The sequence below is a fragment of the Vidua macroura genome, chromosome 18 (genome assembly GCF_024509145.1).
Source record: "Vidua macroura isolate BioBank_ID:100142 chromosome 18, ASM2450914v1, whole genome shotgun sequence".
In the NCBI taxonomy this organism is placed as follows: Eukaryota; Metazoa; Chordata; class Aves; order Passeriformes; family Viduidae; genus Vidua; species Vidua macroura.
Genome location: NC_071588.1, coordinates 4689241 through 4710597, shown reverse-complemented (window position 1 = coordinate 4710597; position 21357 = coordinate 4689241). Strand labels below are relative to the sequence as shown.

The 21357-nt window shown below is 44.8% G+C and overlaps 1 protein-coding gene across 3 annotated transcripts in view; it reads right to left on the bottom strand.

Moving 5' to 3' along the window:
• The window catches only part of KIAA1671 (KIAA1671 ortholog), a 64768-nt gene that overhangs the window by 15608 nt on the left and 27803 nt on the right, over window positions 1-21357 (bottom strand). Inside the window, exon 6 of one of the 3 annotated variants that reach the window (XM_053993574.1) lies at window positions 20595-20717. In XM_053993574.1, the coding sequence (XP_053849549.1) occupies window positions 20595-20717 (123 nt within the window). Of the gene's footprint in view, window positions 1-4642; window positions 5039-16091; window positions 16279-20594; window positions 20718-21357 lie in introns of those variants that run through there. The other 2 variants (XM_053993576.1, XM_053993575.1) reach the window with 2 other exon arrangements.

The window sequence follows — 21357 nt, the reverse complement described above, 5'->3', positions numbered from 1 at the left end:
CCCAATGTGCAAAAAGCAGACGAGAATCTAATTCTAAATATAAGCCCTGCTAGGGCTGAGTGAGCCACAACAGCACTTCCTCTGAGAGGTGGGAGTGTACCACAGCACAGCAGAGGAACTAGCAGGGAACATCTTTAAAACCTCTCCTATACCATCAGATTAAATTGCCTTTTCAGCCTCAGGCAGCCAAGCTGATAAGGAATGAACCCCTAAGAAAGCCAAGGCAGCAAGAAGGAGCCAGAGGCTCTGTCAGGAAGATCCTGAGCAGTGACAGGGAATCCAGGCTCTCCCCAGGGCACGTGTAACTCTCATCAGAGTTAATAAAACCCGGCTCTGAGCGTGGAACAGGATCCCTCGACTTCAACACTGCAGGAGGCACAAGCCAGAACAAGGCAATTTCATTCTGGGATGCCAAGGAGGGGATAGATTTGCTTTTTTTTTGAAAAGCTGCATAGTTGAAATCAACACCTCCTACTCCAAATGCTGCATTTCACAGCTCTTCTGCACAGTTAACCATGAGACACGAGTTAAACTTCAAACAAACATTCCTGGGAAAAAAAGCGCTCCTTAGCTTAAAGCCTGGAATTCAAGATGTAGAGAAAGTGATAGGATTTCCTGACAACAAGTGAATAACAAACATGCTCGTTTCAACACACGGCTCAGGAGATGTTTTAGGAGACAGCAGTCAAAACACACACACAGTCACCCCCCAGTGAACGCCAGGAGTGTTTCCCAAAACTTTCCCAATATTACCAATTCCAATAAAAATGGATTGTCAGAATAGGGAGGCTGTGAGGCCCTGGCACAGCGTGCCCAGAGAAGCTGTGGCTGCCCCATCCCTGGAAGTGTCCCAGGCCAGGCTGGAAAAACTTGGGATACTGCAAGGTGTCCCAACCTATGGCAGGGGGTGGGACTGGGTGATTTTTAGCCCCCTTTCAACCCAAATTCTTCTGGGATTCTATGATTCTAAGGTTTGCATTCAGAGAAGTTTCTGTATGATACAATTTATTTCCCCTGAAAGCTGTCACTTACAGCTTAAAAAAAAAAAGAAAAAAAGAGGCAGCAAGGTGGATGAGCACAAAATATCAGCTCTAAATTTATTTATACTATTTTCTTCTTGTTTAAGAGCATGGTAAAAATCAACTCCTTGCAGTCAGCCTAAGTGAAATCACAGAGTAAAGTCGTTTAAATAATTATTCCTGTCAAAATAACGAGAGAACAAAGGCAGCTACCAAATGCCCATCACTATGGATTTCTGGCCCAGATTTATCTGCCAGCTACGTTCATGGCCTGTTAAACCAAAGAGAAGTTATTAAGAATGAAAAAGCAGGAACTGTTTCAGCACTGGCCCTTGTATCTTCATTAATTAAACTGAACAGCTTCACTCCTCCCCCCAGCCCCAAACAAGACAAACAACTCATTTTTAAAGGCTGCTTGCTGCAAACTTGCTTCCCCCTACCCTAACAGCTCCCTGGGAATTTAAAGATAAAATTTAAAGATTAAAATTCCATTTACTGATAGTACCAAAATATTATTTTTGAGAACAACTCACTGTGTTCTCAGTGAATATTAGGGCAGAACAATTCAGCAACTGTTCACCGTAGGGCCTGTACCTATTCCAAGTTCAAAATCAAAGTGCCAACTTGTAGTAATTTCTCTTTACAAATCGTTTGTTGAAGGATGCTCACCACAGAGGACAAACTTTTTGCAGACAGATTTGGGTACAACATAACAAGCACTGCAGATCAAAGCTTTTCTGTAAGTAGAGATACAGTCCCAGGTGAATGCAGGTGTGGAACTCAAACCAGGGTCCTGCCCTGCTCCAGAAAGGGATCCTGTTTGATGGGAAAAGGCAGGCTCCACCAGCTTTCCCCAGCAACAAGCTTAGAATGAAACATCTGGGAAGATTAATAAAAACTAGGATGGGAATTTCAGCCTCTAGCAGGGAAAGGGCTGTAGGATGCAACAAAAACCCTCAAAAGGACTAAGTGCCCTCCCAGCACATCTGGGACACATGCATGAAACAAATCACTCCACTCCCATCTTTATTTTGGAATTAAAAACTGCATCCATACTAAGTAATGGTGGTGCTGCCAGATGAATTTTGAATGAAAACAACATTTTCTTTGACTGCCCAATACACCAAAAGCAAAGCACTGCTAAATGCACTTAGGTGTTATTTTTAGCATGTATCAGAGCAATTTAGGTAAAACACATCGACCACTCTCAGCCCCAGAATTCATCTTTCCTGTTCTGTGTGAAACACCTCTGAGGTTTTCCATGACTTTTTTTAGCAGTGTAAGTGGAGCCAAGGGAATCAAACAGCTTGCCCTGGTTTTATTGTATGGCAACAAACCTCGAGACCTAGAACAGTGCTGGCTGTGAAACCAGATCTCACACCTATAATAGAACCATGACCGACAGACCCTGATTAAATCTGAGGCCATGTTTAATGCATGTATCTCTGCTCCTCTTACAAAGACACCAAGCTGATGACATGAGATGAAAATGGACAATTAACTCCATCAAAATACCTGAAAGAAAAATCAGCTTCTATTTAAAAGGTCTCACTGCAAAGTAAAAACTTCTGCAAGCTCAGCTATGGATTCGCAGATGTGAGGGTGAAGAAGTTTACTCATGCTGACTTAAATTGTGCTGCCTGAGTTGAATTTGGAGAGATTTTTGTGCCAAGTTCTTCACCAGTAGCCACCAGTGGGAGCTGGAAGCCCCTGGCTGTGTCAGGCAGGGGTTCACAAGCACGGCTGCTCCTTTAAAAACTCTGTCAGCCCCGAGTGACTGCTCTACACTACAGCCCTAAAGCAGCACAGAAATCAGTTTACATCAGTTTACACTTTTGACTCATTCCATAGTTTTTTGTAGCACAATGTCAGTAGTTCCAAGGACTAAGACAGGACCCTGCTGCAAAAAAGCTGAAAAAGTACCAGCTCCAGGTCTGTTTGCCACAGACACAATGGCACCAACCACAAACTTCTTGGAGTGCTCAGACCTTAAGTTTGAGCCCAAGTGAAACCAAATTCACACATAAAGCCAAGCACAAGCAGAATTCCTGCTGAAACAGAGGAACAGCAGCTCCAGCACTGTCACCAGTGACTTAAGTGAAAAGGTCACCCTGTGTCTCCTGATTTCTGCTCCGTAAGCAGTGCTGTGTAGGACAGCAGAACATTTGTCCTCTGCAAGTTTCACATTCCCATTTTTCAGCCTTCTTTTACATGAGTTGTTCATTCAGATGATTGCAATAAATCTAAACACCAGCTAAAAAAAAAGGCCAACAGAACTTCACCATGCTCACACTGTAACAGTGGTTACCAAATATTTTCTTCTTCATTCTTTTGTGCTTACTTGACACTATTTTCTTTCCCAGTCTGTCCAAACAGGACATGGATAGCAAGCTGGGACAGAAATGCACTACCCAGTGCTGATAGAGAGCAGTGGAAAGAGCCATATTCAAACACCACACCTGCCCAAGGAATGCAGCGTCACCTGCACTCATTCCCTGAGCAAACCCCGCCAGAGCTGCCTGTGTTTACACTTCACAATGAGTAACTGTTTTGTTTAATAATAAAAAAACAAAACAAAACATTTTAGCCACTTCAGAGAGTTTGGATTTACCCACATGTTGGCACCAAGGCTTGGGGCCCCTTTCCACACAACTCAACCACTGTCAGTGGTCAAACATTGGGCTTAAATCACCAGTTTCAGGTACAACTCAAACCACTGGTTTCAGCTCCTTTCCATGAAATAAACAGAATAAACCTGATTTTCTTCCCTTTCACTCCCTATCACCCCAAACCTTTGCTGCTTTGCAGGATGTGCCAGAACAAGAATTGGGGGTGTCAACAATGGCCAGGAAGGTCATGGCAGCTGCAGCCCTCAGAAAACCAGCCTCTCCTCCACCTCTTTGCCATGCCATGGAATACAGACAGTCCTTCCTGAAAATAACATGGAGACCAGCAAAAAAGGGAGGAGAAAGGGTTCTGTCTGGCACAGAGCTGTGGAGAACCAAGAGGTCTTCACCCTTCCTTTGGTCCCAGGAAGTGCACCCTGTCTCTGCCACACCACAGCCTTCACAAGTCACATTGACCCTATTGCTTCTATGGCATGACAAAGTAGGAAGCATTCTGAGAAAAAAAAAAACCACCTATTTTTCAATAAAAGAAGGAAATAATGATCAATTATGTTGCCTGCACAGTGACAGCACATCACTCTCCTTACAAATTTAGCTTCAGGGATTTTTTACTAGAAAATCACAAATACTGAAGCACACCCAAAGCTGTGCTGGCCTGTGCTGGGGAACTGACCAACACCAGCCCAGCTTCAGCTTAACTTTCTAATTTCAGACCAATATGTGTCCTATCTTACTGTCTCGCTTCAAAATCAAGCACATTTTTCCCATTCCCCAAACCTTGATTCCCTGGCAAATGAAAACATCCACCTGCGCTGCAGGAAGAAAGGAACTGGGAGCAGACAGACAGACAGCACTATCTGGAGGTGTTTTGGGGGCTGTTTTTAGATGGAAAAGCAGACAGGAGGGAGGTGTTGTTAGGAGATAAAATGCTGCAACAAACCCGAGGGTTTGCACTGAATTCTCTCCCCTGAGGGTCTCAAAAGGTGCATCGCTTACAAGCTCGGGGGTCTCTGAGCTGGGCTGCCTCTTCCTCAGAGAGGAAAACCTCTGCTGACTCCGCACTGAAAACCTTCGGAAGGACTCTCTGCTCCGGGATGCAAAGTGCCTGAAGGAAGAGGTTCTCTTGAAGGGAGTCCTGGTGCCACCTTCCCCTCCACTCCGCTCATGAGCCACCGCAGTAGTGACTAAATTTAGTGCTTCCTGCAAGGATCTCCGCACTGTGCCCATCCACTGGGTCATGTGAGTTTGTGCCACTGTCAGTTTGTCTCCAAGGTAATCCATTTTTTTTTCCAGCAGAGATGAAATATCAATATTCAGAAGCAATTAAAATATATCCTCTTTAACAACCCTGATTTATTTTGTGAAAAGTGATTCCGCGTATAAAATATTTCCAGCTAAGGTAAACAGCATTGCACTATCACCCTCAGCATATTCCTAAAATTAAATAACCAAAGATGTGAGGTGGGAGACTGGCATTTGTCAAGTAGGAAAAAATAAAAGACTTTTCCTACTTACAATCAGCTTTGCAGAGTTCCATCAAAATATGTTTAATTCAGCCATGTTAAAGAGATAAATCAATGTTTAAATCCTGACACAGTCACTTGAAACGAGTCCATTTGCAAGCAGAGAATAAGGTTTTTACTCTCTCATTTCAGAGCAGGAAAAGCAACTCCCTTTTTAAGCCAAGTTTTGTTCTGCTGCAAATATCAGAAGGATAAAACAAATCTTATTCTCCTGGCTCGGCCACTCGACAGGTGAGAGTACACTGACCAAAGTTCTGGTGCTCCTATACAATCCATTTAGCAGCAAATCGATTAGATCTTCTAAACAACAAATCCAGATTCTTCTCAAAAAAAAAAAACTCTGCAGCAGGGTGTCAGCAGCAGAATCCCCTCCTCACCAGCCTTGCTGCCTTCCGAACCATCCTGGAGCTCTCCCCTGGCAGAACTGCGGAGCGCAGCCGGGGGAGGCTGAAGGGGAAGCGTGTCCAGCCCTCCCCGCGGGACTCAGAGCCTGCCAAAAGAGCTGCTGGATGACATCAGCTCCTCTGCTTCCAGGGGGGCTCCCAGCCCAGGGACAAACGCACGGACTGTCCCCACGCCTCCTCTCCTCACACGGCCCCGAGCAGCTCTGGATGTGCACAGCTGTTTGCAGCCCGGCTGCCTCCTGGGCAGGCTCTGCCGCTCCCAGCGCAGGCACCGCGAGCTTACGAGCAGGAGAACGCTGCTGCCTCTGGAATGCCGATCCCTGCTCTCCGTCCCTGTGCTCCGGGGAGGAAACAATGAGGAGGTGACCAGCCGCAGAGGTCTGCCCAAGGAAGGATCTGGGCTGGGCTTTATTATAGTACAGGCAGGGTTACCATGGCAACGCAGGGAACAGCATCTGCTGGCTCCGGAGCAGGCAGGAGTTGCACAGATCCATTGGAATGATTCATAGTTTGCATACGTCACGTGGACTTACTGATTTTAACCCTTCCTGGGGAACGCGGCCCTGCCAGGGAACGTCTCACACCCACACCAGAAGATTCCCACTGGGAATCCTACACCTACACCCTCATCCTGCTGCTCAATGGGCACCTGGGCAGTGCCAGCACCTGTACCTGGTTCACTGTGCCATTCATGGCCTCAAAGAGGACTGTGCTATCAGCGCAGGATAATGATTAAGCCAGAGGCTCAAAAGCTGAACAGGTCTGACCATTGGAAGCTGGTTTTTTCCACTTTTCTACACCGTTCCCTGTTGCGAGGAACAGCCCCATGTGCTTCCTAAGCTCTGCTCCCTCCCCAGCTGCGGGGAGACCACAGGGTCGGTACCACAAACTCAAAATGATTGAGGGTAACGAGAGGAGCCCAGGTGTCACCAGCCATGGAATTCCTGGGAACAGCCCACTTGGGAGGAGAGCAGGAATAAAAGCTACGGGTTTAAATCAATAAATCTCGGTTTATGACGTAAGTTTGGACTGAAAAGTCCGAAGTCAAGCTGTGACTAGTTCAGGACCAAGGGGAAAGAGGCAAGACAGGCACGTTGGGAGCTGCTCGCTCTCTTGTTTGTTCAAGGGGGTTTGTGGCTGTTGCTTAATTTGCCATAAAAAGCACCATGAACTTGCATCACCTTCTGCTCCTCTGAACTATCCAGGAAGAGATTCAATGGAACAAAGAATTTCTAGATAACATTTGATGCAATGGCTCTTGCGTAAGGTTTATTGTATCAGAAATGTGCCTTGCAGACACACATGAACCCAAGATGCCCTGAGGAAACAGGGTGCCTTCCCTTTTAATCCCTGTTTTTAGGAGCTCAGCTCCACCAACCTGTAACTTATCTCCAGGAAAAACTTCAGTGACAGCTATGTAGCATTCCCAAACTTATTCTCATTTTTGAATGTATCTGTTTTGAACATTTGCAAATTAGCAGCCTTATAAAAGCCCTCAGTAATCAAAGAAAATCCAGCCAACAGAGAAAACCCTTTTTCCCCCCCCATCACACAGCTCTTCTCTTAAAGAGCTGCGGGGTTATTTTTGTATGGAAATGGAAAGAGATAGTTTTGACCAGATTCCCCAAGAGCAGGGTGTTTCTTAGATTTGTAAAGAAATAGGAAAAAAAAATTATCTACCAGAGTTATGGATAATGCTTCACAAATGATGGAGATCCTGCATCCTAGGCTGGAATTTAAGACTTACTGCACATTTTCATGCTGTTAAATTTAAGGGTGATATTTCAAACATCTGCGCTTTTGCAAGTGCAGCTCTGTGCCTGCTGCAGTGCAGGGATTCTGCCCGGGGCACTCTGCCATTCCAGAGGGTTTCAGGCTCCATCTGATGCAGGAGCCCCTGAAATAGCAGCCCAAGAGCTCTGCCTGGAGCTGCCATGTGAGGTAGTCAGCAGTTCCTTCACCTCACCAGGACGGGCAGAGCAGAACCCAAATTTAACTCCCCCTCTGGAATATCACCTGGGGCAAACAGGGGGAGAGGCACAGCCAGATTTCACCCAGGATGCACAGAGCAGCAAGGACTCCTCACATGTGCATGGAGCTGAAAATGCTCAACAGAATATATTCCACTTTTTTATTACACCTCCCCTGAAAAAGAACGTTATACCAAACATACCATTTTTGTCCTCAGAAGATTGGAAAACTGCTGATTTGAGTCTTTCTACAATACTAAATTTAGGATATTCTGGCACCACGTGAACGCACTGCTGGGTATTGAAGCATCTAAATTACTGCTTAGATTTACACCTCAATTAACATCAGGGCAAAACGCTTTGGAGAACAATCCAGATGCACCTTCACCATCAAATTCAGTCAGAGATTTTTCCAGCACTTCAGCTAAACTTGCAGGGGAGTGGAATAAGATGAGCTTTAAAGTCCTTTCCCTTGGAGGCCGTGGGCATCTTCCTCTATCCCAGGTTGCTCCAAGCCCTGTCCAAGCTGGCCTTGGACACTTCCAGGGATCCAGGGGCAGTCACAGCTTCTCCTGGCACCTTGTGCCAGGGCCTCATCACCCTCACAGGGAAGGATTCTCCAACTGGCCCCCAGCCCAGCAGTCCTGGATGAGTGAGGGTTTGTTCCTGAACAAGAACAGCACAAGATGATCTTCTGCCCTTGACAAATCTGAGTGATTATCTCACCCTGGGTCTGTCAGGGATCTGCAGCTCCAGAAAACAGAGCACACACACACAGCTACCCAAACTGCATGACTAATTACTTCAGTATAAATGGGACCTCGTTATTCAAACATCACTGGATACTTCCATTATCAACATCTATTCCACCTACAGCTCAAAACACAACCCTGCACAAAAGCCTAACAACACTTGTTTCTCCCCTTATTCAGTAGAAAACAAAATTCCATGGTTACATTATATTTTCCAAAAGCCTCTTACAGCTCATTTGGAGCTTCACCTGCTCTGAAATACATGTAATTATGTTAATGACTCTGTGGGATTGCAAGGTCAATTTAAAGAAGGCCTGCAAGCAGCAGAGCACAGAACACACAGCCCAGGAGGGGCCAGTGGGATTGCAGCCTCTCTATGGCTGTGAGTCCTTCCAGCCCATGGGGCTCCCCTGCCACCAGCTCCATGCCAGCACCATGGAACGGGGAAGGAAATCCAGCTGAAGACCCACCAAAACACCTGGGATTAGTTTTCACCTCAGCTGGGTCCCCTGAAGGATCCTTTGCCAGCAAAGCAGAAGGATGGGCAGCCTTAGTCTGGACTAAGTGTGACAACAGTTTCTGCTCTTCCCTTGTGGCAACCTCAGTCAGGAATTCACTCTCTGATGGGTTCCTCCCACCACCCCCTCCCCCCATCACTCCAATTAGCATTAATTCAGGCATTTCCAAAGGGTTTTCTGTGAGCCATCATCCCACCTACAAACAGCAGGACCCAGCACTTGTGAGGACCGGGGGCAGCTCCAGTCCCACCTTGTGACACCCCCGGGGAGCAAAGCCTGCCCTTGTAAGGCTGTCCCGGCCCTGCATTCCACACCAACTCTCCTTCTGCTTCATTAGTAAGAGAACTTAATTTAACCTCTTGTGTTTGGCATGATGGACTATTTAAAGATGCAGCACTGGGCTGGGCTCGGTTGCACGGCTCCAGACTCAATTACTCTTGGGCTCCTCAGACATGACAAACAACTCATGGCTTTATAGGCTCCTTGTTTTTGCCTCTGTATTCTCTGTTTAGCCAAGAGAATTGTTGCATTCCAAGAAGGAGCAGCAAGCATTCCTAACCACAGCCTGAATTTCTCACGTGCAACATCCCATCATGAAGATTTTACCGTGTCACCTTCCAATTCTCATTTAAAGTAAAAAAGAAATGCTTGGCTGCGCCTCTGGCAGAGAGAGACCAGCAGCTGGAGCAGAGGATCTGCTCCATGGCAGATACTCAGCTTGCCACCATCCCAATCCAGGAATTCTGCTCCATGGCAGATACTCAGCTTGCCACCATCCCAATCCAGGAATTCCCATAACACTTAACACAGCCAAAGACAAAAGGCCTTGGTGGTTTTATCTGTTTTGTTTTTTGGGTTTCTCTAAATTTTCATGGTGATATAATAACGCAATTCACTAAGATGCCCAAATGGCCTCACCTGTAGACAGGCACTCCACAGTCAAAAGAAAAAGGAAAAAAAAAAAAAAAAGAGGAAAAAGAGTAGAATGGATGGAGTGTTTTAACACAAGGACTTTAGACAGTGTCCACACAGAGAAATCTCTTTTGTAACATGAAACTCCAGGTATCTAGAGTAATATTTACACCAAATATTTGCTTTTGATTCCTACTTTCGTTTTCTACTGAAATTAAGAAAGTTACACTCAGGGCCACAGATCTACTTAATGTTAATTCACAATCTTGGACAACTTGCAGAGAGACTTTGGTATTAAAGGTGTTTCCCTTGCACATACCATCAAAAGAGGCTGAAATTCCATTTCCATACTTTTTCCTTCTGCTAGGTAATTTTAAAAGCCCCCAGAGGCCTCACAAACCATGAATAAGGAGAGGCTGGGAAAGCAACAGGCTCTGCATCAATACTGGTAAAGTTTACACAAGCACACACCGATATGAGAGGTTTTTAAAGAAAGGTGCAAAAGCATTTCATAAAAGATCCCATCAATGGCTACTTTAAAAAGTCTTTTTTTTTTAAACAGAGAAGAAAAGTTAAAAATAAATTAAATCTGCATTCCTTGTTTTCCTTACAGAAGTACCCTTGTGATAAAGAAAAGACATTAATAGTTTTCATGACTGAACAAATGCTCCACATACTTGTTTATACCTGCCAGAGTAAATTTTCCATTCTACTGCCATGGTGATCCTTGACAGGATCAGCAAAAAAAAAAAAAAAAGAACTTTCCCCTTTTATTTGTAATCAAAAAGTCAACCATCCTTTCTCTGCCCAGGATTCTGGGCACTTTTGCAGTAGCATGTCATTATTTCAAGATTAATAAAAATCTGTAAATAAGGATAACTGTGAAATAAAATTTTTACTCCAAGTTTTTAAACAATTTAAATGCAACTACCAGTTGCATTTAACTAAAGCACAACAGTACTTCAGAAAATGCCAATTCTTTTGTCCCCCAAACTACATTTCTCCTGAACCTAAGCAAGGCCCAGTTAAACATCCTGAACATACACAGCTTTTGTGCCTTGAATTGTTTCAGTGTAAAACAAAGCTATCAATGTTAAAGCTGAGGAAACCAGCTAAAAATACACGAGGTTGTTTGCAAGCCCATGTCCATAATCCTGCAGCACTTCCCTTCTAGCTCAATGGAGGAGGAAAAACTGAAAAAACAGAAACAGGAAATTCCTACAGCACAAATACATTGGAAAGGACTAAAACAATTTTCTTTACATTTGCTTATGTCCAAGAGATCAAGCCAAGCAAAAGATGAATGGTTACAGGTTGTTTTTATCTTGTACAAACAAAAATCCAGGATGAAGATGCCTGCAATGGATCTCCCTGCACCAGGGAGGGAAAACAAAGGAATGCCATAGCCAGGGCTCTCCTGGGAATTTCAACATGGAGCAGTTGCTGCTCCATCACTTGACCCAATGGACATGTTAAGCACAGATAACCACAAAACATCTTCAAAAGAGACTTCTCGAGCTCAGAACGTGGCCTAAAATACCTTCACCTGCTGAACTTTTCTCCCAGGGCACACAGGGTGAGTGGAGTGCACCCTTGGAGTTCTGCTTGGAGAAACAAGCAGAACACGCTGCTCCTGCTCCATAGAACCTGCCTGAGGAGATGCCAGAGCATTTGTTCTCCTCACTGAGGGTGCTCAGGAAATCTCCAGCTACTGAGGGCTCAGATCTGACTCACAAAATTCAGAGAACTCTCTGAAGGAAGATCTTTTTTTTTCATGCAAGGGATTTCCTTCTTCAATGATCAGTAACAAGGAGCTGCTTCTGAACCCGTTCCAGCTGTTCCTGGTGTGATCACACACTGCCCAAGGCCTGTCTGAACACTGCTTCCCCATCTTCTCCCTAAAAAACACCATTCCATGTGTCTTCCACTCACATCAGGCACTGCTTGATGGCAGTAGATTGACCAAACAGCAGCTGTAAGTTAATACAATAATTCCTTCACCCATTTTAACCCACTTGATGATGAGAGCAGAGGATTTATTTGAGATGGCTGTGTAACCCTGAGTGCACACATCTTCCTTTACTTCCAGGTCTCTTCTGCCCTTACTGCCTCCTCCTCCTCCCAGACACAGCACTACAGCCCCATGCCCCCACATTCCCCAGGACATGGACACCACTCAATTCATTCTGCCTCCCCTTAGATGCCAGGGATTTATTGCTCTCCACCATGAATCACTAAACCAAACGCTACATTTTTCCAAGCTTTGTTCAGGCTCTAGATTTACCTGAAGTTACACTTTAAGAACACCTGTGCCCTGCAGTACAAGTCCTGTGGTATCCTGAGGAAAGTCCTCTACAAAGAGCTACTTTCCCTGAGCTCAAATAGCTCCCTAAAAACGCCGTTTCCTCTCAGCACAGTAAACACACACTGGCTGCATGAACAACTCACCACTGCTGAAGGGACAGGAACAATAGTGGGAACTTGGCTGTCTCCCAGCATCAGCAACACGGACAACAGCTTGGGAAAGCAGGAACTGAGTCAAAACAACTTTAGATCAAAATATTCTGAGGGAGGCAGTGAAGCTACCTCTGTTTTGTGTGTACAAATGAGGTTTAACAATCCTCTTCAGCCTCGTGTTACAGAATGGTTTGGGTTGGAAAGGACCTTAAAGAACATCCCTGCCATGGGCAGGGACACCTTCACTATCCCAGGCTGCTCCAAGCCCTGTCCAACCTGGCCTTGGACACTTCCAGGGATGGGGCAGCCACAGCTTCTCTGGACAATCTGTGCCAGGGCCTCAGCACCCTCACAGGGAATAACTTTTTCAGAAGCATATTCACAATTCCAGATTTAAAATAAGGGGAGTGAGAGTCAGCCCCACTTCCAGCTCCTCTGAACCTGGAACAACACAGTCACTACAGAAAAATTACCAGGTCTACAAATGATTACATCTAATTCAATGAAACCCTTATTGCAACAAGTTAACCTAGAATGTGCTATTCCATGTGAGCATTTTATGGTAAATTAAACCTAATACCACACCTCATTAGAGCAAACTGCTGTGCACTGAGCACGTGTCCTTGGGCTGGGAGCGGGGATGTGGCCGTGGGCCAGCAGCGCTGCATGGTGGAACAGCACTCCCTCGTGTTCCCACTGGGAATGGGGCTCCTCGGCCAGGCTGACCTGTCTGCCTGCTCTCAGCAGCACCACAGACACCACAGCTCCTCTTCTACAGCAGCAGCCAGGAACTGGGGAAATGCCTTTCCAGATTTTCCTGTGCAAGGGCATCATTTACCCAGGTTAGCCTGAGTTACCTCTCCCATATCTGCTCCTGCTGGCACCAGGAGAGCAGATACCTGGGTGGGAGGGGCCTTTAACTCTTTGGAAGAAACATCCCCACCACCAAAAGCAAATCCCACAAGGGAAGAGCAGCACAGTCCACAGGAACTTTCCAGAAGTGCAGAGAGAGGGAAGGCACAGCACACCTGCACAGAGTCCTTTCCTTCCCTCAGAGCAGGGATAACCCCCTTGAGACCAGGGATAACCCCCCCTCAGAGCAGGATGATCATCACCCGTGGCTCCAGACCAATGATTTCAGTTTCCTTCCATCACCAACCCACCTCCTCTCGCAGTGACACATCAGGACAGTGGTTGTTAACCAGCTGCCGCTTCCTTCAGAGTCACCTGACAAAACATATCAAAACTACTCTTTAAAGGTAGCAACCAAAATCTTGTCAAAACAAACTCTAAATCTTACTTCTTCCTTAAAAACCCTAATTTTCTTTTGATTTTGCAATTGTTCAATTCATGACTATCAATAAAGAACAAAGTCTTTTTAAACCATCGCAGTGCTGTAGAGGAACGTTTTATTTAAAACAAGCATTTGCTTTGAGTGCTTTCAGGATGTAGCATTTCTTTGCTTTTTGAAAAATGACAAGTGCCAGACTGGGAAAAAAAAAAACAGTCCATCAGGACTGGTACCAGCATGGGCAGGAGAGCCACCCATCCATTCCATCCCATTCCAGAAAGCCAAAACTGAGCAGTGAACCAGAGCAACAATTGCTGACAACTGAGAAGGCCAAGGGCAGGAACAGAACCACCAGAGAAGTCCAGTAGAGGCTGTGTCCACCAGGAAGCCAAAAAAAACCTGGTTCTTTGACAAAGGGCATTGGAACAGGAAAGCCCAGTGCTGTGGCTGCACAGCTGGCATGACCAGTCTGACCCTGTGACTGATGAAAGACCACGGAGCTGCACTTACAGGACTTCCAGACCTAGAGATGTCTTGTACCAGCTGCAGCAGAGCTCCTCACCAGCTGGAAAAGGGGTGATGGATACTCCAAGCACATTGGAAAATACTCAAATGCATACAAGCTGTGGAAAGAAACGTGTCACTGGACACAAAGACACTTCTCAGAAACCCAGAGGTGTCAGCCACCCACAGGACACAGACCCATGGTGGTCACACCATTGCACACGGACTGGGGCAGAGCACAGGCTCAGAAAATGCTGTTTGTCACAGTCAGACACATCCTGCCCAAAGATCAGGAGAGCAATCAGCAAGGAATTAACAGAGAGCTGGCACTGAGTGAGTCCAGTGATGTCCCACAACTCCACCACTGCAGGAGTAAACCAAATACACAGCAGAGGAGATGCAAGGCAACAGTAACTCCATAGAGTAGCTTTAAAAGCAGATTTTCGTTATAATATTTAATTAAGAGTTGTAACTTCTTCAGGTATGCCTGCCTAATGAATAAAGCATCTTAGCTCCCCCAGACAGATTAAATAACACTTGACAACCAACCCCAACATCTCTGGTTACTCCTGACTGTAAGTAGAGAGAACAGATAAGTATCTCCTTAGTAGCCTCCAGCTGCAACAGCAGCACAGAAAGTGACAGAAGGCACAATTGTGCATGTCCCTTAAATTTCTTTTTTTAACATCATGAATATCAGAACTGTCATTCTAATATTTTCTTGCAGTAAATCAGGAAGTGTGCATGAATGAAAGTGCATAAGGAATGCTCCAGGGCCTCTAAAAGAGAATGTACACCCATAAAATACAACGTTCTGTTCTGTTACAGCCTAGAACTGCACAATACTGGAGCCCACCATCCCAGGCACCTTCTGGACTGATCCAAAGTTTGGGTTGGTTTGGGATTTTTCCCCTGGCCTCATAGAAAATCCCATGGCAAAGCAAGAGCAGGGACAGAGCTCTTTCACATTTCTCACACTGACAAACCATGAAAAACATCCACCCCCTCGTCACACTAATGACTAATTTTTTAGTTTGCAATTTAAAGGAAGCTTTTCTCTTAAAAATACAGCTGGTCAAATAAAAAAAAACCCTGAATGTCCAAGCACTTCCATGTTTTATGCTACTACAGTCCCCAGCAGGAAAAGGTTTTCAATAAAATCCCCAGTTCTTCAAGCACAATTTTCTCTCCCAGCTGCAAGAAATTCACAGTGGGCAATCTCACCCCACGGCTGATCAAAGCACATGCAGGCAAGGATTGCAAAAGTACACTCAAAATGAGAGAAGGAAACTCTTTGCTACAGTTTTAAAACATAGTAGCAAACAGCTAACATAAAAAGGATGGTGCTGACCACATGCTGAATTGACAGCTGAAAAAATGAAGATCAATGCAAACTACAACAAGCAAATGAAACCTGATCTTTGATGAGTACAGGAGAAATTAAAACATTAATTAGTTCAAAGCAGTACGGCATTTATTCATAAAGGCTTTTCAGCTCAAATGCATGTTTTATAAATGTGAAAGTTTCAGACATACAGCAGCCTCTGTGCAAAGCTGGCAGGGCAGCACAGTCAGAGCCTGCTAAAAAGAGCTTTTCATGACAGACAGCCCTGAGGAGTGTTGGAAGAGGAAGTGCTCACTGAGACATCGAAACCCATGAAGAGTCAAGTTAAAAACAAGTGAGGAACTGTAAAATGACACATTCCTAAAGCCATGAGCACGGCTGTTTTCCTGGAATAGCAGTGGCTGTACCAGCAGCAGGGCAGGAGGGTTCTGGGGTAGCAACCCCAGAGCCAGGCAGAGCTTTTACAAAAAGAGGGAAGAATATTCCTAACACACACTAAACTAAACCACAACTCCCATGGTTCTGCATAAACAAGGAAGAAAGGTTGATTCCTGAAAGGGTTTTCCAGGGCACATTCGGGTAGTCTACAGTTTTAAGTATTAGGGATAAAACAGCCTTTTCTCACCCAAAATAAATCCTGAGTTTCACGTTACTACTCAAAAAGCAACTGCTGAGGAAAGCTTCAGCACATAGGAACACTCCCAGGATTTCTGAAAAGAGTGGAAACAGCCAGCTCTGAGAGCACACCGACATTCCAGAGCACACTTACCCACAGATACTGCAGGAACTTCAGCAGACGTGGACAGTAATAATACTCCATTTTCCACAGCTCCGAGTTAACGCCAACCCATCCCTGTTCCAGGCAGCTCCCAGCTCTCCCCGCCTCCAGCACCAGTTAAAAGCAGAGTGGAGCAATTAAAAGCAGCATGAATAATGTAATAATGTACCGAGTGTGTGTGGCCCCACGTCACCACCACGAGCTGGGGCTCCTCAGGAGCAGTCGCGGAGCTACCGGCAGCACGTGACTTAACCACTTGTTATTGAGCAGCCCACTGCTCCCAGCTCCGTAATCTGGAGTGGTCAGGCTGGGATTAGTGACAGGACTTTGGGTTTTGCAGTAAAGGCCTTCCAGAAGGAAAGGGAAGCTCTAAACCCCCTCAGTTATGAAACGCTCTGAACACCGGCGGGGTCGCTCGCTGACCTTGTTTTGGGTGATGTACAGGAAAGACAGAAACCCACACATGTAACAAGAGGAGCTGTGTTTTTATGTTCTTTGAATATAAAAATGTCTTTTGTGAACTAGAAGAAATAGACACAACCAAGTGGCTTTTTATATACTCCTGGAATGTTCCCAGGGAATGAAAACTGCCAAAAAAGGAAGAAAGCCCAGGCAGAGCTTTACCCACCCCCGGGTCGTCCTCCCCAGGCTGGCTCTAAAATAGAGTGGTGGAGTTGTTGGACATCACCAGTGGGTGGCTTGTGAAGAGCAAAAAGGGGAATTGTAACACTGCTTTTTTTTTTTTTTTTTTTTTTTTACTTACGTCCTTTTTTTGATAGGAAAAGGAAAGATAAGTGACAGGAGCTTGTCCAGGGAGGGCTCCTGCAGCATGTCCCCTCCCAGCACTGCTCTCACCCTTCCCAGGTAGGGATAAGGTTGAGGTGACACAAAACAGCTTCCAGGATGCTGCAGCCTCCTCTCCTTGAAGTTTTGATACTTCAAGGAAACCCTCTCTCATTTTTCTGATCATCACCTATGAATCCCTGTAGAGCTCAACCAAAGTATTTTGATTGGTTGCGCCAGTTTTTGGGGTAACAGAACAACTCAAGATGGGTTCCAGAAGGAACAAAGCTCCAGTATCAGAGGCTTTACACAATCCATAAAAAGAGAAGGTGTGGTTTTCAGTGAGCAGGAGACAGACCTGTCATGGGCAGAACTGGAAACAACTGGTGAACTGTGACGAGCCAAACCATAAATTCATCTGCACATGTTTATAAAATATTTATCTTCTTTCCCTTGCACTTCATTTCCAAGATATTTTAGGAGTCAGCTCATGATTTTCTTCAACAAATCCTTCTCCACCCACACATCTCAGCCTCACATAAATGCATCTTTCTGTGGAGACCATTAGAGAGATTTTCCTCCCTAAATGACAAAAAACCCCCAGACTTTAATATAAAATAAATAAATAATATGTTGAGAGGCTTCAAAATAACTCCTGCCTACACCAGTTCTAGTAGCAGTGCTCAGTTCTAACTCCCCAAAGCAGCAGTTTGGGTTATAACCCAGAGCTGCACTAAAGCTGCTCCATCTCCAGCTGAAGGTGCAAATCCTCCAGCCCCACAGCACAGCTGCAGTTCCTTTATTTGGAGGATGAGTCCCAGCACACATTCCTCAGGTTTTCATTCCCAACACTCTTATCAGTCTGGATGACTCAATCAGGAATCCAGGCTTGTGACTGAACGTCAGCTCTGATGGCATCACACAATTTATGGAAACACCTCCTGACTCCGTGGCTGCCCTGGATGTGCAGGTATGAACAGCCCCACATCCAACCACAGGGACCAGCCCAGAGAGGGTTTGGTTGCTCAGTGCTCACACCTTGATTCCAGGTTTAAAGGAAAAGATCTCTACAAGAGCCCAAGGCCCTGAGCCTGCTGCAGGCTCTGAGATTTGCAGCTGAGTCAGTGAGAGAAACCCCAAGCTGTTCAAAGCACAGAACTTAATTTTTTTACCTACTTTGTGCTGCAGAAGGGTTAATAGAGAGGGAAGTACAGCCATAGTAAAACCACAGTCCAGCAGTGATGCTGAAATCTTTATAAAAGCCTTACTCTGATTTTTAATCAATACAAACTTAAAATAGCTGAACAATGTGATCTAAATGAGTGTTAAATCTCCAAAGTATCATCCTTTGCAATTTCAAACACCAATCCCATATTACCACTTGTATTTTGCAATGGTTGATTTCAAAGTCATCCTGTGTAATGTTCTAAAAGCCTAATTACAAGCAGATTCTCTGGAATATAATCACAAAGAAATGGCTTCTCCAGAGGTAAAATGATACTACTGCACCTTGCTTCCATTTGGATTTGTGTTTATCCATAAGAACCTAGCTCATCAGCTGTCCTGGAAAATGCCATTCAAGCAGTTGTTTACTATCACAGACAGATGTGGAATAATGCAACAAATGGATATTCTTGTAAATTTGTTTGGCAAATATAAAAGGGTATCAATATCAGTTCTTCACTGCTTTAGTGGTGAATGGGAACCAAAAAGAATTGTTTATTCTATAGCAAGACTTGTCACTTTGAGCACTCAGTCTCACTAGAACAATACCAATATACCCTCACTGACCTGCAATATGGACTGGAGAATATATTTTGTCAATAAGCCACAAGGAAAAATAAGTAACTTCCCAGCCACACAGACCAGAAACCGTTCAAAGCAAACAGCAGCACGATGCCACATTTCCATCTAATCCCTCTTTCCAACTGCACCAAGGGAAACACAGAGTGCACTGGGATTCCAGGGAAAGAGGGGATTTAACTGTGACTCCCGTGGCTCTTTCCTGACCCCTCGTGTCTGTCCACCTCACACAGCTCGGATGTGTCTCCAGCAGAGGGGAGTGTTGGAACGTGCTGACAGAACCGTGTCTCCGCACCCAAAATCTGTTTTCTCCAAGGGAAACAAAGGCATGGCCTTGGTGCAGAAGAAATGGTTTGGTTTTATGTAATCTTCTGCAGTACCTCTGTGAGGCTTTGGAAAACATCAGTGTGGTGAGTTTTCCACCTCCCAAATGCAAGTCAAAGCCCTTTCCATGCACTCACTCACGCTTTACACCCAGGAGGAGCAGGCTGCCCTTTGGCTCCCATGGCACTGCACAGTCACATCCCGAGGAGCCTTTCCAAAGCAACACAAAGGAGCAAAGCACTCGGATCCTCCTGAATTCCACCCAGGCCAGCTTTCTCGTTTCATGGAGCTCAGTCTCCCTCTTCCACCTTCCCTTCCTGTCTCAGGCTACACTTGGTGAAGCTGAAGGATTATTCTGAGTAACCTCCCAATCAGCAATGAAGCTGGAGAACAGCTGTATTTATCTGAATACAGCACCTGAACAGTTCAGTTATCCCAGCACTACTTCCAACAGCCCTTCTGTCCCACATTTCCTACCTGGCCAACACCACCTTTACATTTGCACTCTTAGCCGATGGCACATAACTTTTAGGGGCTGGATAAATGCCCATTCTGTCAATAACCCAAATTTCTTAAGATGAAGCATGCTAAGAATGGGAAAGAAAAAGGGACATTAGCCCTTGGATACCTTCCATGAAGCTTAAAGACTAGAACTGAAGGACAATCTGAGCCCACTTCCAAAACTCCAATTAGGGAACTTGTTTATAAAATCCTCATAGGTTTAGGTGTTCTCTTTTTCTTTGCTTGAAGGAAAGAAAACACTGAGTTTCTTTTCTTTTTTTATATTTTTGTGTGTTCTCTGCTAAAGAGCTGCAAACAGCAGAGTGAGCCACAACAGAACAGGGCAGTGCAGCACCTCACTGCAGAGTGTGCTGGCAGAGATAGGACAGGGAAGGTGACCTTGGGACAATCCATGGGACAACATCCTCCAGTCTCCACTTTCCAAATCCTTTACTTCCCTCAGAAAACGTTGATATTTCATTTATTGCACACCTTTTGGAATATCCAGATCTTTGTTTAGTATTTCAGAACAACAGCTGGATGTAGGATCCTACTTCACAACATAAAATTTCTCTGAGGGCTAAAGTCAGGACATCCTTCTGAAACTGAGGAGAACAGCACCCAACAACATCAAGCAGGAATTCACCTCAACAATTTGTGTGTTAGAAACAAATCAAACCAAAATGTCAGCAGTGATATTTCACAGAAACTCTTCTCCGTTTGTTGCCAACAGAAAGACAATTAAACCCATCATTTCTCAGGCAGGGACACAGTTCTATTTGTCTGCACAAGCTGAGAAAACAACAGAAACTGAAATGCTCTAGAGCCATCTTGAGTTCAGGATGAAAATTCTTCACTCAGAAAGTAAACTGAACAAGCTGCAAGGCTGAGGCTTCGTGTTGCAAGCTTTGGCAGGGAGCAGTGGGGTGGGATCCCAGGGAGGGGCAGCCTCAGCAGTTCAACCCCCCAGTAAATGCTTCTCAGCTTGGCAGACACATCCTTCTAGCACAGCCCTTTGCAAAAAGGAAAACAGAGCTGCAGCTCCCTGATCCCACCCCAAACCCCTCCGCCAGGGTCACGTACCATCCCAAAATCTGCCCTTCTCTCCTTGTAGAAAATGTGGTGGCTCCTCTGTGTAGACACTGAGGAAAAGTCTGTTCCCTCTGTTTTGTCTGAGCTCTGCTTGCTCCACTCTTTCCTGGGAGCCTGTAAAATACAGATATGAATGTGATTAAATATACATGCATATGGACATACATATATACATATATTTTATATATATATATAATGCTTTTCGGGAGAAAAAAAAAAAAACAAAACCAGAAGAAACTCAAAGCTGAAAACACAAAATGGAAAAACATGATAGCCATGAACATCTTACACTTTATTCACAGAATTATAGGACCATTAAGGTCTTTTCCAACCAAATCCAACCTCTGGATTTCATTCATATGTCACTGTGTGAAGGGAATCTCTTGCCTTTCACCCAAATCAGGAAAGCAGTGGAGTTTCACAGACAAATGAAGGCCATTCACCCAGTAAAAATAAAAATAAAATTTGCTCTCTTCAGATAAAGACAAAAACCAAATAGAGGTCCAAAAAGATCACTGCTGACAACTCCTAAAATAAACCCAAATTACTTCATTTCAAGTAAATATAAAATTGCAGAGTTAACAATTTAACCTCCCAGGTTCACAGCATTACAAAAATAATAAGCACACTTTTTAAAGCTTTTTCAAGCTCTCCACAAAAACATCAATAAGTATTTCTAGACTTGAAGCAAAAATAAGGTCATCTAGTGCAACAGCCATCACTCAAGAAAAGAGAACCCAAAAAGAAACAAACT